At 41.9% G+C, this 18,425-nt stretch overlaps 1 protein-coding gene across 1 annotated transcript in view; it reads left to right on the forward strand.

The window, feature by feature from the left end:
- The first annotated feature begins 6,065 nt into the window (after window positions 1–6,065).
- FNIP2 (folliculin interacting protein 2) overlaps window positions 6,066–18,425 on the forward strand; it is a 33,081-nt gene continuing 20,721 nt past the window's right edge. Inside the window, exons 1-6 of the mRNA XM_056855243.1 lie at window positions 6,066–6,261; window positions 10,889–11,015; window positions 13,059–13,181; window positions 15,002–15,102; window positions 15,190–15,261; window positions 16,677–16,777. Of these exons, the coding sequence (XP_056711221.1) occupies window positions 6,071–6,261; window positions 10,889–11,015; window positions 13,059–13,181; window positions 15,002–15,102; window positions 15,190–15,261; window positions 16,677–16,777 (715 nt within the window). The 5' untranslated portion in view covers window positions 6,066–6,070. The remainder of the gene's footprint in view (window positions 6,262–10,888; window positions 11,016–13,058; window positions 13,182–15,001; window positions 15,103–15,189; window positions 15,262–16,676; window positions 16,778–18,425) is intronic.

An 18,425-nucleotide genomic window follows, 5' to 3' on the forward strand; every position in this document is an offset into this window, starting at 1 on the left:
GCCCCGTGTATCAGGACGCCAAACCCAAGGTGTGGTCCAGAAGATTGAATTGACCCGCCCAGGCTGTATTATGATCTTTTAAGCATTGACATCAGCCAGTAATTAAGGACAAAAATGAAGCTGGTGCAGTCTGCAATTTGAGACACAAGGTGTTACATTAATCCGCCTCTGCGCTTTTTTTTTTTTTTTTTTAATGCATGTATTTACGGTCTCCCACAGTTGTATCCTTCCAGGCAGCTCAGGGCAGCGTTAGTGGTTGTTCCTTCCTCCCTTGTTGGCCTCACAACAACTCTGTGGGATAGAACAGGGCTGAGAAAGAGCGACTGGCCCAGTGTTAGCAAAGTGACTGTCATACAAAAAGCTTTCAGTCGGGTGTACCCTGGCAGCATCTTCGTTTGGGGCTGCATTCTTGAAAGTCAGCGGAGTGACATGGTTCTCTGGAACAAGGGCCACGTGAACTGAGGCACAGCACCTGAGAAGTGATAAGAAGTGTGTAAGGCTCTGTTGGTGTGAACAGAACTCAGATCTGCCTCAGAAAGTGATGCATGTTCTAATAACTTCATTCTAGACCAGGGGGTCTGTAGCATTGCTGAATCTCTGGGCAGTTTTGAACCTGGGAATTTTGAGAACAGTTGGCGATAGGGCTGCCAACTCTGGCTTGAGAGATTCGTGGCGATGTGGGGCTGGTGCCTTGGGAGGGCAGAGGTTGCGGAAGGGAGGAAGCTCCGCAGAGATGTGATGCCACAGAATATACTTTTCAAAGCTGCCATTTTCTCCAGGGGAACAGTTCTCTCTGGTCTGGGAACAAGTTGTAATTCTGGCAGGACTGCAGGTCCCACCTGGAGATTGGCAACCCTGGATTCTGATTACAACACTAAAATGGAGGGGTGGGGGAAGCAGTCATGAAATAGCTGCTGGATTGGGTTCCCAATAGGGGTGTGCATTTGACAAAAGCCGCACCCCAAAAAAACACATCGGTATTATAAAAGGGTTTTTTTTACCCCGAAAAAATGGCTGCAATTAAGTGGAGTAAAAAAACGCATCACGAATAATGCCAAATTTTTTCATCCTTATTCGGGTTGCTTCAGCCCCCTTTTCTCCCTCTCCCTCACCTGCTGGCTCTTCAGCTCTTCTCGCCACCTGCCACCTCCAAAGTCCACGTGAACTGGGAGGTTGCAGGTGGCTGGAATTTTTTGGGTTTGGGTTTAATAGACCTGGAAAATTTCAGAAAAACCAGAAAAAGCTGATATGGGGATTCGGCTTCTTTGTTTTTCTCAAAAATATCCAGGTCTATTAAACCCGAAGCTGAAAAATACACACACACACAAGTATACACACCCAATGCTGTCTCAGCAGATGCTAGAAGATTTGGGGGCTGTTGCCTGGGGAAAGTGGTGCTTGGGGAGGATGTGACATTGTTTCTGGGTGATGCCCTAGGCTGCCTCTCCTAGAGTCTATGGGTTTTACCATAGAGAACAGAGGAAATTCCTAGAACGTCACTATGTGGGGCTATTTTATCTCCACCTCCTCAATTCCTCAAGGGCAGGAAAGGGAGGCTGGAAACATGTAATTCCCTGACCTTGGCAGGTAAATAGGAGACCTACTGCTGGGGCTAGGGTCAGTTGCAAAATAATGAGAGTTTCACGAAATGTTAGCAGGTGCTAAGCAAACCATGATGGAAAAAGCTGTTTCCAAATGGGTGCTTCCCACAGACACAAGATGCTCTCTCTGCTGCTTCTTAAACACCCCCTCCTCTAATGAAGTGCAGAAAAATTAGGATTGGCTCTTCACTTTGAGGAAGAAGCAGGTGGGTGCCATGGCACCCATGAAACCACTTTCTATCAACATTGTAGACAAGTATGATATAGCTATTGAAAATCAAAAGCTAGATGTTATTGAGTCAAGAGGAAAGGCACAGAGAGGTTATGAAGGTCCCTTATGTACTCCCAATGAATTAATCCTTTAATTGGATGTTGAGGCACCTTTTTTAAAGAAGTCAACTTAAAATTTTTGTTAAGGTTTTAAGCATAAAATCTTTTAGCTGTTTATTGCCATTGTAGGGTTGCCAAAATACATGTTCATGAACACCCGAAATTTAGTATGTGAAGCGATTTTAATCACTGCATCTCCCTGTCAAGACAGGTTATACCTTTCAGCTTCTGTTTGTTGCCTAACAACCAGCAGGAAAGGCATGGGAAAGGCATGGAAACCTGTACGCTAGAGGTTAGCCCACATAGTGCGTAGATGCTGCACTTCAGAATGATTCCATGAGTAAGTTCCATTGAGATTACTGGGGCTCACTTCAAGTAACTGTGTGAAAGATCACAACCATTATCCACTTGTTTTTCATACCTAATTATCAGTGAAAAAGAGTTTTACAAAACTGGATTCTGTGATCCCTTATTAAGAGGGGAGCTGTTCAGTAGCAGGAGCCCCGTGGTGCAGAGTGGTAAGCTGCAGTACTGCAGTCCAAGCTCTGCTCACGGCCTGACTTCGATCCCGACGGAAGTTGGTTTCAGGTAGCCGGCGCAAGGTTGACTCAGCCTTCCATCCTTCCGCGGTTGGTAAAATGAGGACCCAGCTTGCTAAGAGTAAAGGGAAGATGAATGGGGAAGGCACTGGCAAACCACCCTGTAAAAAAAGTCTGCCTAGTAAATGTCGGGATGTGACATCACCCCATGGGTCAGGAATGACCCGGTGGTTGCACAGGGGACTACCTTTGCCTGTTCAGTAGCACTGGTATTTCAAAAGGGTCAGTTGTTTTAATGATTTTGCCAGTTTAAAACTTTCCGCCTTTGAATCTTCCTCAGTATTTTCCCAGTTCTGTTTTTCTAGAATGATCTGAATTCTCAGAGGGTTTATAATGAACTATGATCCATAAACGCTGAGTTAGATACAGCTCAGATCTATTTTTTCCTATTTGGTAGAATTTGGAGAATTCAGGAAAGGTGAGGTTTTGTTTTCTGTTTGTTTTTGTATGAAGGTGAACACAGGACTAGCAAGGATGCCTTAGCATTACTAACTGGAGTTATAGTAACAGGAGCATTGTAAAGATCTAAGCAAGTATTGTTGTGTTTTCTAAGCAACCAGCAATATGCATTTGTATTCAAAACAATTTTTTGTTGATAATTACAATTAATGGCCAAGTAGCAGAACTTAAATATTGAAAATTCTTGCAGTTTTATGAGCCACAAACTGTAATATTAACTTCTGATTTTTAAAAAGAAAGTAAAATAGGTATGTGTTCTAGGTGTGGTTTTTACTCTGAACTGGGCTAATCCAGCAAACAGTTCTTACGTTGCTCATGGCTCCATCCTTTTGTGTACGTAAGCTTTTATTCCCTTTGAGAATCATTCCTTAAAATTGCTGTCATCTTGGTAGAGAGAATTCCTGATCACTGCAATTTCAGTCTTTCACTGTAATCCTGAGTAGACTTTTGTACCTTTCTAAGTCCACTTAATCAATGGGCTTAGAAGAGTATAGCTCTATGTAGAATGGCACTGTTAGTCATACTTCTGGGAGCTACTTTTGGGTTTCCCAGGGTATAGCAGAGAAAATTTCACAGATCTTACGAAGTAGAGAATTATCTAGCATTAGATATTTCCATCCTTACTTGGAAGCCTTGGTGAGGCCAATGGATTTAGTAACTTCTTTATGTCTTGAATACATGGTTTTCTCAAAGTATTTTGGAACATCTGAGATTTCTGAATCTTTGTCATTCTAAGCTTTGACTGTTCAAGGGTTCATTGTCAGCTTGGGCAAATATGCCAACACTGGAGTTACCTCTTAGTTGGGAAAAACAAAATGTCTTGGTTCTTCTTTCTCTTGTTGATTCAGATGCCTATGGAAAAGGGCTTTATTTATGTATTTTTTGTTCTGCTGTGCCCTTTTATGTAGGCATTTCTTACCTCTGTTTCAGCATCTGTGTACAGAGTTACTGAGAAGGGGGAGTGAACTAGGAGTGCAGCATTCCGGGGGGGGGGGGGGAATCCCAGAGGTCCATGGATTTGAGTTGGCCACATGATTTGCTTTCATGTGGTGACTGGATCTGCGCGATATGAGGGAGCCCACAGGAAACCTTTGCTGGGTGCCTGCAGTACCTCTTGGTACACCTTGATTCTGTGTTCCATTAAACTTATAACTATATATACATGTAAGACTTACTGAGGTGACTGAAACTTACCCATGAGTAAATATGAATAGATTTACAGCCTAAGGTTGGAGGAATCCTATCTTTGACCTGTTGTGTGGGCTGGGAATAGAAAACAGCGAGGGGGTTGCCACAATCATTGAGCGTTCTGCATGGAGGCAACTTGTGGTTTTCCTCTTCCCAGCAGCAACAGGGCCCCTTCTGCACAGGGCTTTTCCTCGTGCTTTTTTTCTTATTTATGCCATTTCCCCACATCAACTATGGCAAGCTTTTTGCCAGTTTATTAATCAGTAGTTGGTCCATTGCTATAATTTGTTAACCATTATATTGATTGATACACTTGCTTCCAATAATTCTAAAATAAAATGATAAAGTCTGCTAGCTGTGGGGGGGGGGGAATGACATTGGATGGGGAGGTAGGGGGATCCACACCTTCCTGTCTTCACTTTTCCCGAAGCTTCTTTTGGTACAATGTTTCAGGAAAGATCCACCAAAGCAGGTGTGGGGAAAGTCACAGTGGAGCCTGGGAAAACCTGGAAGTTGATAGAAGCACAGGGTTGTTGTGCGGAAACCAAAATAAAAACTGCTGCAGTTTGAGGGGAAATTCGGAGCAAGAGCTCCATGCAGAAGCAACCAATGTGAAATAATGTACGCAGTGTTGGATTTAATGGTGTGGGGGGAGAGGAAACCTTGGTTCAAACCTCTTCTCAGTCGTGCAGCTCATTGGGTGATCTTGGACCAGTCCCCTACTTTCAGCCTAACCTACTTCACTGTGCTGTTGAAATTTGGGTGGGAAGTGGGAACCTTACATGCTGTCCTGCGTTTCTGAAAGATGGATAAAAATTAAATTTGAAAATAATGTTGAAAACAAAGTGAAATTGCTTTGTGTACGAGTAGCTAATAAAGCTGAGGAGCTAATAAAGTTGGGGAGCAATTCAGTTGTTTTGGCGTGTCCCAACCATACTGCAGAAAAGCATCCTTTTGTGTTCCTTTTCTTAAATTTTCAGTCCGGCTATTATTATGCATCAGAGCCAGAAGGACAACAAGCATATCCACTTAACTTTAATAGCTTGTGAGATTTAAAATCTCGATTGTCTGATATTTCAAGTCTCATTTTCTCTCTGCATCCCTCCAGAATATACAGTTCTGTTGAGTTCTTGAAGCAGTTTCTTGCCTCTCCGTGCACCAGTTCCCAGCTGTCAGAGCCTGTTTGTTGGGTTACTTATAATAGTAAAAACATCAGAGTACACAAAATTTTAAAGGGTTCCCTTCCACTGTGCGTTAATCATTCCCTACTGATAACCTGTGGCATTGGTGACAGGTTCCTGTTTTCCTTGGAAATGATGGTGCTGAGACACAGGGTTGCTAAGAGTTGTCAGATGACACTTGCTCACATGGTACCATTAAAGGGTGTTGCAGCCAGGTCTGAAACAACTTTGCAACCGAGGAGTCAATGGGAAAGCAACCTCACTCTATCCAAGGCCATCTGGTTAGGTCTTGTGATCAAATAATTGCTAGCTTCAGAAGCATACCAGGAAGCGAGGTAGTCACAGCTTTTAATAGCTCCTACACTGAACAGCTTAACATTTAGAGCTGGCTGGATCTTTATGCTATGGTTTTTAAAACGTACTTGCTATGGAGCATTTTTTGATTTGTAATACATGCTGTAGAATCTTAGATAAAGATAACTTCTGAAATCTTGGTTTTTAACCATACAGCAAGGCTTTCTTTTATGAAGGAGGAAACCAGTTGAATGTTAACAAGTTCTTGATTAGCATTTCTAATTGTCAGAAGGAAGCTTATTGCTGGTAAATAGTAAGCCATAATGGAGAAAACCCTATGTGAATATCTCATAAAAGCATGCTGGATATTTTGAAGAAACTATGAATGTATCTGACTGAGAGCACATCAGAACTCAACATGTGCGGAGGTACGCCGAAGACTTCAAACAGCGCAGGAAGCCAAACAGAAAACACAAGGAAAATTCATGGTTCCCCTAGTAAACTGGTCAATAGTTTTTCAAAGGCAAGGCTGAAAAAGGCTAAGAAACCCCGCTGGGCAGAAAACAGCACCAAACGTTTAAACCGAGCTACTGAAGACGTATCCAACAGGTATGAAAGTTTCATTTCCAAAAAGCTTCATTCAAAATATTTCTTGGGCTCATTGGGAGACCTGGTGTTTTAACCTCGCGTTATGCTAGAAATATAAAAAGAGCCATCAGTCTTTTAGTGTTTATAATTATTTTCCTAACAGGTGGTATTTCAGAATAATTCCTCTCAACTTCTGAATTTATTGTTTCTTGGGTGTTCCTAAATTATCGATGGGGGGCAGGCTAAGAGGATGATGAAGTATGGTTTCAAGTGCAGGCACAAGCTTCTATCTCATGGTGTCCTTACCGTTAAGTGCTGCCCCCCCACACTTTGATCTTGACGTTGTCAAATCAGCCAGCAGTAATATCAGTAATATAGGGAGTACGGTTGGTGTTGCCTTGCTACTGCAGTATAAGATACCTTTGTTTTCTTCCTAATGTAAAAAAGTGTTCTGCAGTTTTTGTACGCAGAGTTGGATGCTTGTTTGATAATTCCAACTTTAAAAGTGGCTACTTGGGAAACCGTTTTAAAATGATATCTTTTTTTTTTAGCATGTATAGAGGTTTTTTAACTTCTAAATTGTGACAAGTTGTCTTTATGTCTCTTTCAATGTATTATCTACAATGTTAACTAATTTAATTTTTAAAAAGTGAAAAGAAATCTTATTTCCATGCAACGTAGCTGTTGTGAAGGAAGGAGTTAGATTTACTGTGTTTATCCAAAAGTACAATAACCCTGAAAGTAAGACAGCCCCCCCCCAAAGGCGTATGCTCAAAGTTTCTACTGTACGCACTTGTACTTTGTATGTAAAATTAAGACAAGATTATCAGGTAAATGTATTTTTAAAAGATCATTTATTTCTGCTCTGCTTTATACAAATATGTTATTTGTATGTTAGATACAAATGAATGCTGGGATGTGCAAGAGAAACCTGCAAAATTAAAGTAGGAAGATAATATCTTTCCTCAAAGCAACTGTTGCTTATAATAAATACTGCACTGAAATATTTTATATTTGGCTATGGTTAAATACTAGACTCAATTGATAACTCTGTAATTCTTTTGTGGATTCAGGAGCGGATACAAGAAATCAAGTGAGGTTTTTTTTTACAAAACAGTTTTTATTTCCTTAGTTGAGATCATAAAGAATCTGTTTTAACAAATCAAGTTGATGAATCAACCTGACCCGGAAACAACTACCATTGGGGTTTTTCATTTAGGTAAATGGAAATGGGGCATTGTTTAACAATGAGGGAAACTCCCTCAATGGTGATGTGGTTGACGTCCATCAGGGCAGGTTTGAAAAATTTGTCAAAAGCAAAATTGCTTCTTTCTCTTTTCTTACCTAAGAACATAAAATTGGTGGCAGATGATTTAGCTGTGCAGAAGAACAGACTGGTTTGGTGGGAGATACAAAATGTGTTTAAGGGAACATTTCTTCCGAGTGATATGAAACTGCAAGCTTGTCTGCCTCTGTGAAGTACAATTTTTATACCAACATTCCAAACACCTTTCTCTTTTCCTTCCCCTCTCATGCCAAACTAGTCCAAGAAAGTAGGATGTTTACCAGGCTGGTTTCGGGGGGAAAGACAAAGATTGTGCAGCTAGTACCTTGCAAGAATTGTATGCTTTCTGAGATAAGCATTTTAAAACTGAAGCTCAGGCTTGTAATTCTTTGGATACTGTAGATCTTGATCAGGATAAGTCAAACTAGAATTGTAGGACTGATGCAATAATGCAAATAATTTTCAGAAGCATAGGTATAATATGCAAATGGTGGCAGAAGATTTTGGTTTAAATCCTTGCTAGGCCATGCAATGCAAAGAAAAGGGGGGGGCTTGTAATTCTGCAAGGGTGCAGCATGGTTGAAGTGGGGTTCATCATGATAGCTTCTTAGGGGCAGGTCGGGATATAAATGAGGTAGAGAATACATTCTTAAAGCTTATGTCAAACGCTTCTCCCTCTGTCCACCAAAAGTGGCCAGTGGATTGAACTAGGATCCGGGAGAACCAGAGTCGAAACATGTTGGGTATGGGTAATCATGGACCAGGCGCTGTCAGCCTAGCCTACCTCACAGGGTTGTTGTGAGGATAAAATGGACCAGGTATGAACCATGTATACTTGGAGGAAGGGCAGGACTAAAATGTACTAAATAAAGGATAAACCTATGTTACTGCTTTGTGGAACTCTCATGAAAGACCAAATCACTTTATAATGAGACTTATTCATTTTTCAAATGTTTAAACTGTGGTATGAGAGCCAAGTATATTAATTCAGCTATCCAGCCAAGAACTACGGGAGAACAGGCAAACTTGCACTTACTTACACAGACAGACTTTGTTCAGAATACGGAGCGTGGTTTAGTGTAAGAAAGAAGTGCACTCCTGTTTATATAACTGAGCACTGTAAACTTCTTTCCAACATGTTGATGTTTGATATTGTAAAAGGCTGTGTGGTAAATTTTCTATAAAATCTATGAGATTGGCTATTGAGCACATCTGCTGCCGGCCAATAATGTTTAGAATTGTATTTTGAAAAGAGAGCGAGGTAGATGTTTCATTGGCCCTCTGTCCCCTTTTCAAAGCTTTCCTTTTCTCACACTATGTGTTCTATTGGATAAATCAAGGAGTTCAGATACTATATGATTTCTAGGCTTCTCAGGAGTGCACATACTGAAGATTGTATGTGTTGCTGTATATCCTGTATTCCTCGTAGGTGTCAAAAGGTATTGAGGAAATCCTCTCATTTCAAGCAAACAGAATAAACTGAGAACTGAAAAATGTAACCGTACTTTTTCTTCAGCAAAGCAATGGGCTTCAGTTTTAATGAGAGGAACTGGGTGCATGGAAAAATCGCCTGTAAGGTATTTTTTGTCAGAGGATAGCAACCAAAAGCTTGTTTTACCCCTCAGGGTAAACTGCAAATATTTGGTCCTATATCTGTAAATGTGTCTTGGGAGTATTTTTTCCAGATATCATTGTTGGAAATGTATTGCTTTGGGTTACAGTAGCATGTGACAGCACTATGAAGGAGTCAGAGCGGGGCACGTGTTCTAAAGTCAATATATACTTCAATGGGTACAAAGGGGTACTGTCATGGGACTTGAGGGTAATGGTCTACAAGTGCATGTTTCATGTTGTTTGCAGAGCAATCGCCTGATGGACTGGGCAAGAATTCTTTTCTTGTTCAGGTTGGCTGTTCGGCAAACAGATTAAAGTACTAACTCCAGGGGGAAACTTCAAGGCAACATCTGAACTTCTACCCAAAAAAAAAAAAAAAGCTGAACTTCTTTCCAAAAATGTTTAATGTACTAATTGACCTTCTTGGCTGTCAAGGTGATACACTGTTAAAACCATCTTTGAAAGACTGAACAGTGCTTTATTTATTTGTTGTTTCTTCAAGATAAGATGATATTGGAATTGATTGCCAACATTCCAACATTCCAGTGTATTCCTGAATTCCTAATGTTTTTATAAATGATTTGCCAGTTTTTGAACTGTATGGTATTTTATGGGTATTTTTGCTAACCATAAACTATTTTTAGGATTACGTGAAGTACACATGTAATTTTTTAACAAATGAACCACAATTTCATCATTGTTACAGTAACCGTCATCATCCTATTAAACACTGCCCTTATTCTCTCTTTCTCTCTCTCAAAAAAAGATACGATGATATTATTGGTCCAGCTTACAGGAATTGTGATTGCATCCCTGCAGTGTTTGCAGTAATGTGAGAGCCCTCAGGGTTTTGTAACTGCACAGACAGGCCTTTGGGACCCAGGGCTAATGGTGTGCACGTGGGAGTGTTCTCACATTACAGAGAACAGTGCAAGTATACACGTACTTTGTGTATGTGACATTCTCCTACTTTTGCAAGTGGATCTTACTATTAAAGGTAACGGTCCCCTGTGCAAGCAATGGGTCATTCCTGACCCATGGGGTGACGTCACATCCCGACGTTTTCTAGGCAGACTTTGTTTACAGGGTGGTTTGCCAGTGCCTTCCCCAGTCATCTTCCCTTTACCCCCAGCAAGCTGGGTACTCATTTTACTGACCTCGGAAGGATGGAAGGCTGAGTCAACCTTGAGCTGGCTACCTGAACCCGACTTCCGTCGGGATCAAACTCAGGTCGTGAGCAGAGCTTTGGACTGCAGTACTGCAGCTTACCCCTCTGCGCCACGGGGCTCTTGGATCTTACTATAGGAATCCACAATTTGGAACTATGCAGAACTTAGGCTGAAAAGAAATGGCAACATTTTGCTACTTTAGCTCAATCACCAACTTCCTTTTGGCATTTTGTTAAATATATATATATGCATTAAAAAAAAAACAGTGTATGAATGACCTGAGATTTCTGTTCCACATTGCGTCTCGTACTCAACTAAGTCACTTTTACCGATGACTCTCTTACTTGTATTGAGTAAATTTGCTTATAGAGCCAGTACTAAGACCAGCCAGAGAAGCCTGGGAGAGAGAAAAGTTTGCTCCAAAGTGGCACTTGGAGTGAGCCATAGAAAGTCACTTCTGTATACAGCCTTTTCTGATTTTGTTGAATTAGACCGTTCCTGTAGGCCTCATTGGTTGATTTACTGCTGTCCACACAGAGATAAGGTTGCACAAGTCCATCATTGTATTTTCAATTCACAGCTGGACCTGCTCAGGGTTTGACCTGAATGAAATCCGCTTGATAGTATATCAAGACTGTGAGAGGAGAGGCAGACAGGTCTTATTTGACTCCACAGCAGTCCACAAGATTGATGAGACCACTCTTCAGGTATGAAATGTTCACATTAGTAAACTAAACTTCTCTTCAACTGCAATATCACCACACCTGCAATATTTTTGTTTAAGTTGGTAGAACAGACCATTCTTGCCTGTTAAGGGGGGGAAACCCAGTTGATGGTCTGGCATCCCTTATGCACCTGAGTAGATGCCCTCTTTCCCTGCCTCTGGCTCTTAAAGGAGAAACACAAGATAAGCCTGCGTCCAAGGATATTATTTCCCAGATGGTTGAATCCTGGGCGGGGGGGAGGGGGAGTAATTTTGACCACTGTTTCAACACAAGGCTTAGCTTCAATAGTTGGGTTGTTATGTGTGATTTCATACCAGCCAGGTTTGGTTTCTGTTGTGTGTCCCACATTACTGAGCACTTTCCTGTAGACTAATTTCATGCTATTTAACAGGAGCAAGAAAATGTACAAGTGGAGCCAATTTCCCACCAGGCTGGTTTATCTGGCACCCCTGGCTAAGTGCTTGTATGTGCAAGTGTGTTTAATCATTTGGTCCAGCTATTGCATTGTGTTCTGCCTCTTCCAGTTGGTGGCCCCGGAGCAAGCAGATCTCACCAACACACACCCTTCTCTCCTTGTCAGTAGCATGTGTCCGGCACATGACTGCTAACTTTTTTTTTTTTGCTCTTTTCCTAATGACAGTCACATTGGGGATTAAATAAGCAACGCTTACACTAATGTAGCATAGGATTGCCAGCTCTAGGTTGGGAAATACCTGGAGGTTTTGGGGGGAGCCTGGTTAGGGTGGAATCAGGCGAGGGGAGGGACCTCAGCAGGGCACAATGCCATAGTGTCCACCCTTCAAAGCAGCCATTTTCTCCAGGAGAACTGATCTCTATTGTCTGGAGATAAGTTGTTAATAGTGGGAGGTTGGCAACCCTAATGTAGCACCAAGCAAAATCCCCACAAAAGGAATGTGAAAAGGTGGTGAAATGTGAAAAGGCCAGTCATTTTCATAGAGCTAGAGAAAGGATCCAACTATGCTTGTGCATTATGTCACTAAAAACAAGGTCTTTAATTCTGAAAGAAGAAATGGGCGCTGTGCTTTGGCTTTTAATTCATTTCTCCTTTCCTTTTAAGCCCTTGTTCGTTCTCTGAGTACCCAGTGTTGCTCTTTTCTCACTCATCAAGGTGTGTTTATTATAATGGTGATGTTGAGCCTGTGTGGTGTTTGGGCTATTACTTTGGAGGCCAGGTTCAAGCCCCTGTTCCACCATCTAACCTGCCTCACAAAGTTGTTGTGAACATAAAATTGAGAAGGTGAGAGCTATGTCTGCTGCCCTTGGCAGAAATGCAGGATAATGACAGATATTGCCTTATGGCCACAGATCCCTGTTTTTCTTTTCCTTCTCCTTTATTCTACCTCGCATTCTGTCAAAACACTGGGTGATGCTTTAGGCAGGTTTTGCATATGCCTGCAAATAAACTCCTCTCTCTTCTGTCAGTGATCATATTTTGTATCCTGCAATCCTGGTACTTTTTGGCTACTTGCTTTGGCGCCATGGCAAGCCCCTAATGTAGTTTCTGAAAAAGATTGGCCTCATTTAGTGGATTGATTTTCCAACCTGATTTTTGTTTTCAGGCTTACCTTAAATAAAAGACCCGCTGCAGCAGACTTGCTTAGAGAGACATCTTTGGCTCAGAAGGGTATTTTTTTAATTGCTGTTACGTGCATTTAAAAAAAGAAACTTTTGAACTTGATTTTTCATATGCCAGGTCTTGTCTTAACTTTGATGCTGACCACCTGCGCTAGTTGAAAAAGTGGGTGGGCCACGTGACTCCTTCCAAGGCCTAATTTATCAATTTGCTTCATGAAACTGAAAAGACTTGCTCTTTTTTGTCTCCTACATAGCTCTGCTAGTTGATGCAGAGAAGTTGGGGCGCATGCATTGAAGAGGTAGGCAAACACCACACACACACAATGATTTAAAGGAAGCAATTTGTATTTGGCACATAAGTCAAGATTTGTTTGAAGACATATTAGGGGGAGAGAGCTGCGTAACTGTTTTGTTTGTTTCCTCCTGTAGGATGCCTCTGGAAAGACATTTGGCAAGGGTGGTCAAACAAGCAATGGGACCAATGCTGTTTCTCCCTGCAGCCCTGCTGTGGACAAAAGACAGCATTCAAAGGGTGACCTTCCAAAGTACCAGGTAATTTGTACATGTCAACCAGCACCTGTATGTATATCTGGATGGCATGAAATAAAAAACCACCTAATGCATAATGAACTTGCATCAGTCTTTAAATAACTTAAAGGAAATACTTCTGTAGGTTATACTACGCCGGGAAGTGGAATTGCTGAACCGTCACTTAAGATGCTGCCGGAGTATTCAGTATGTTCTCATCCTCCCTTTGTGGATAGGGTTGCCCGGTGGTGGCAGGCAAACCCCCGACAATCCACCCCCCTGCTCGCCAACCGGCAGGCAAATATGCACGCGCGCACACGCACACACAGCTGCACATCACTTCTGGCTTACAACTGGAAGTGCCGCATTGTGAGGGGCCTTATACCACTCAAACTCCCAGTTTGAGTGGTATAAGGCCCCTCGCAATGCGGCACTTCCGGTTGTAAACCAGAAGTGATGCACACGCGTGTCAGCATGGCTGCACGCACGCACTCCCCTCAGCTCTGCCCCGAAAGCCTCCCACCAGAGGAGAGGGGGGACCTGGCAGCCCTATCTGTGGATGTTCAGGCTCTCAGAAATACCTTATTACAAGCCTCGTATAAAAAGTTATATTCTGGGTTTTATCCTGATAGCAAGAGCAAGGATGAAGAATCCAAGGCACAGATTTGTTTTTAAATTAAAAAGGAGAAGTAATTCATAATTTTAAAAAGCCTGGAATGTACATGTTGATGCATGAAACGTAAGCGTTTTAAAATGGTAAAAGGCACTGTAAAAAGGGAATGCTCATGTCTAAAGCATGATACTAAAGTAGAGAGAGGCAAGAGCATGTTTTGCCATGCGATCTAGTCTGGCAGGAAAGTAAGAATACCTTCACACACAGGCTCACTTCCATGCAGCCTGGTTGCTGGGAAGGTGAAGATTTGTAGGCTGTGGAGGTAAGGTGGCGATGGCTGAATTTAACTAACCAAACTTTTGGAAGTCTAGCCCATCTAAGTCTGTTCTGCCATGAGGGCTGAGGCAGAAAGAGGATGGCTTGCCGGAGGCCAGCTAGTGAATTCATGGCAGAAGTGAGATTTGAACCAGGCTCTTCCTTGAGTTCTTCGGTTGCTGTCCAGGCTTGGATCCGGCCACACACAAGCAGAAACATAAATGAGCCGAACACAGTGCTGATTATTCGTGGTGCTTTCTTCCCCATATATGATAACGCCCAGAACGTAGATGTGCAAGATCTTATGTGAGCAGAAACACGAGTGAGGAATACTGTACATTTAAAAGAACGCAAGGGCTACCGTGGTCTATTTCTTGCGCTTCTGCTTGTGCAAGAGCTCTAGTGCAAGCGAAAACTTCGCACTGGATATAACCATCAGAAAATCTGAATTACCAGCAAATAACTGGAAAATGGAAATGAGGGTGAACCGATCCTTTATCTTAAATGGCCACTTTAAAAATCCTAAACCGAAACAAAGCAGTTTTACCCCCTTTGCCTCCCCCCCAATAGAACAGACGAGAATAAAAATCAGTAACCATAGAATCATAGAGTTGGAAGGGACCACCAGGGTCATCTAGTCCAGTCCCCTGCACAATGCTGGAAATTCAAAACTACCTCTAATACGCCATTGTCATTGCCTATTTAAGATGTTTAAGCAGATTGTACTGAGCATAGTAATGGTTCAGTGAGGCTACATATATAGATAATTTTCCATTTGCTTGTATGTCTGTTCCAGCTAGGGCTTAAATTACTACATAACCATACTCCAAGCTCAGTTGATTTAAAAGCAGAATCTTGCTCATCCTTTGAAAATGACTTTTTACACTGGGTTTTTATCCCCCTCCTTTACGTGTAGTATACTAGGCCAGCTTCTGATGTCAACATGTTGGGAGAGATGATGTTTGGTTCCGTGGCGATGAGTTACAAAGGCTCCACCCTGAAAATCCACTACATACGGTGAGCTCGTGTCTCCTGTTCCGTGTCAAAACTGTAAAATTGCTGCTGGCACTACTGAACCACCAGTATAATTGTTTATCCTTACAGTTCTCCTCCACAGCTTATGATGAGTAAAGTATTCTCTGCCAGAGTGGGCAGTTTTTCTGGAAGTACAAATAGGTAAGACCTGTTTCCTTTCTTTTTTCATTGTGTTTATGGAGGGGGAGTGTTTCTACTCACTGTGTTTGGGCATCAGGAATAAACTTCAGGCTTAAGCTCATATGCTCTGCCCTCCTTCTCACCTCACAAGCAGACAGCCGAGGTTAAAGATGAAAGAAACCTGCTTTATTGTACTCCCAAGCTTTAGCATATTAGTTTTTCTTGCCTACAAATCAGGATTTCTGGACTAGGGCTGAGCATTCAAAACAGTAAACCAAGCTTATTCTCAGGAGAGAACAGGGAATGTCCCAGTTCAAATCTCAAATAAGAGGGGGGGGGGGTAAAACCTTCTGCCACAGTAAGTATAAGAACCAAATGATAAATTACTGGGAGTGATTTTATTGGTTCATGCATAAGGCGTCAACTCTGCCTGACCATGAGCAGTCAAAAAGCTGGACCATCTGTAACAGAATATACAAGAGCTGTCAAGCAGAGCCTACGGGCTGTGGCCATGACTCAGAAATGTAGTAACTACATGGTGGGGGGGGGGGGGATCAGGTACTGTTTTTTTCTTGTCTGTTGTCCCGGTACACATTGTGTTGCTCCTTTATTCTTGTGGTGTGGCAGGGTGTCATTGCTCCGTGGAATGTTTGTGTGTTGCCGTAACGGCAAGAAATACTGGCAAAGGCTTGGTAACCCGTTGCCCTGAAACATTCTAAAATGGTGGGTAGGCACATCTGAGCAACAAAAAAACACTTCTGATATTTCCCCCGTGTCCTTTCTCACTTCCTGTCTCATGCTGCATACCACTTACACACAATACTCTCTAGTATCTAGTAATAATCCTTTGCAGATGTACACATGCAATGTGGTATCAAAGTCTGTAAGAGATTATAGTTTTCCTTCACGTGGGTAATATACTAGGGAATAAAACATTAAGTGGGTTTTGACAATGCAGCATTAATGAGCTAAATTCATGAAGATGAGAAAAAGATTAATTCCATATAGGAGTTCTTCAGATGGTTATAACTTGGGGGAGAAAAAACTAAAACCATTCATCAACATCGGCTACTTTTCCTCTGTCACATGATGGTCACACCTCTGCTATGTGTGCATATGAGCCATTCTGATGGGATTCATCGGTAAACAGAGGGGATTTGGTGGTTCTACTTAGGGCGGAAATAAACATGTTTAGAATGTGAAAGAACAGCAGAAGACTTGGAAAATCCTGTGCATATTGTCATCAATACACATAAAAATTCTGTGAATTGTAATACACACAGAGCTATTTCAAATCCTAAAACCAAAGTTTGCCTCTGTCATCCGAAAATGCGAAAAGACTTTCCAATCTTGGCTGGCCAACTACGGACAAACTGTACAGTAGTAGCAAACGTGGATTGCCTCCTGACACCCTTTCCTGGATGTTCCTTTTTCAGCTTGCAAGGCAGCTATGAATATATCAACCAAGATGCTAATGTAGCCAGGCTGAACTCTAATCCAAATGGTTTGGGCCCCTGTCGTAATGGAAATAATCTAGGTAAACATATGCAACGTTTACAGTCTCTGTCTTTTTCTCAGACCACATGTCTTTAGTTTGTATTTACTCCCCTTACACTGCTGTTTAATCTGTTTTTGTGTATTTTCCACGTTGCATCTTTAGGTGTGTTACAGTTGTGTAGCGGCAAACTGCTGCATGGTGTGTCTGAAGGGGGGCTCATTCGGAGTGCTTCTTTTTTCACAGGTTGGTGTGGAATGTTGAGCATACTGTGGTGTGCCCACATGCGCGGATTCAGCTTCCTATGAAATCCTTTGGCGTGTGATCAATAATTGCTCTCCACAAATGAAGGGGTTACGATGATGGTGGTTCTGGTGTTGTTGATTTTGTTTTGCAACAAATGAGACCTCTCAGGCTGCATTAACTGCATCACTTTCAGCTGCATCTTTTCTGTGTGCAACAGTTTCAGTCACGTGAGCCTGCTAGCTGGACTGCTTAGTGTACTGTTTATTCACAGATAAAAGAGCCTTTCCAGTTTTAAGAGGATCTTTTTGCTGGTGTGCAGTGACAATTTATGTTCCTTTCTTCACATGTAATAATGCTGGTGTGCTGAGATTTTTTCCTATTCTGGTAACTCTCCCCCCTTCCTCTAATTATCAACTGGTTTAAATGCTATTGGATATGCTCATTTTAGAATTGATGATTATCTTTGGAGGTGTAAAAACTACCATCTGATCAAAGAAATGCATGTTAATCACTCATGAGTCACCAATGTTGCATGTTTTTTAATCGAGTGATTTTTTCTTGCTTAATAAGGCTTCTGGTAGCCTGAATTTTATCGTGTTGTGAAATTATTGCTGCCCTGCCTAGCTGGTAATAAAAGCCAGCTGAAAAGGAAGGGAAAGTTGTCACTTGGAGTATTTGTCTTTTTATGTAAGAATAAATGACTTTTAACAAATTTTAATTGAGGTTGGAGGAGGAGCTCTCAGCTAAAAGATATGGATGGATAAAAGGGACACTTCCAGGATCAGAAGTACAAAGTCAAACAGCCTTGACCTACACTGAGCCTGTTACTGTGTTCTTGTAAATTAGATATATCAGATTCTCGTCTTCCTTGTGTACTGCAAAAAGAAAAGATACCTTTCTCTGGAATGCAAAGTCTATAATTGGGATCTTTGATGTTCTAATTAACGTGCTGAAAATTTTGTGTTTAATACCCAATCTGTGGAAGAAAAGCAGTGGTGACATGACTTGACCTTCTGCCACATAATAATGTCCAAAAAGAGAACTTGTGCGCGCACACAGACACACACACACCCATATCCTGTGGTCTTTGCTTTTTTGCTGCCTATTTAAGTGTGGGAAAAGCTCCAACAACAGATGTGCTGAAAGACTGTGGTCATTTGAGTCTGATGGAAAAGGGAGCAGTACTGGAAAAACAGGGTTTCCTCTCTCGGAATAACAACTTTGCGGAAAATAGAATGTGGAGAGGAAGACCCTTGACTATTCGGTTTACGCTTAACAATATAAATGTGTTCAGGTCGTATGGCCAGGAGCAAGCAGATGGAGTGGGGAATAGGTGCCACTCTGGGTGCCTCCCGCACTAGTCTGATAGCTCAAGGGTACCATGATGGCTGTATTCGTTCATGGGTGTATACTTGGGTGGGTGCTCGTGTACTCCTTTCTTCAA

This window comes from Euleptes europaea, chromosome 9 (genome assembly GCF_029931775.1).
Source record: "Euleptes europaea isolate rEulEur1 chromosome 9, rEulEur1.hap1, whole genome shotgun sequence".
Taxonomy (NCBI): Eukaryota; Metazoa; Chordata; class Lepidosauria; order Squamata; family Sphaerodactylidae; genus Euleptes; species Euleptes europaea.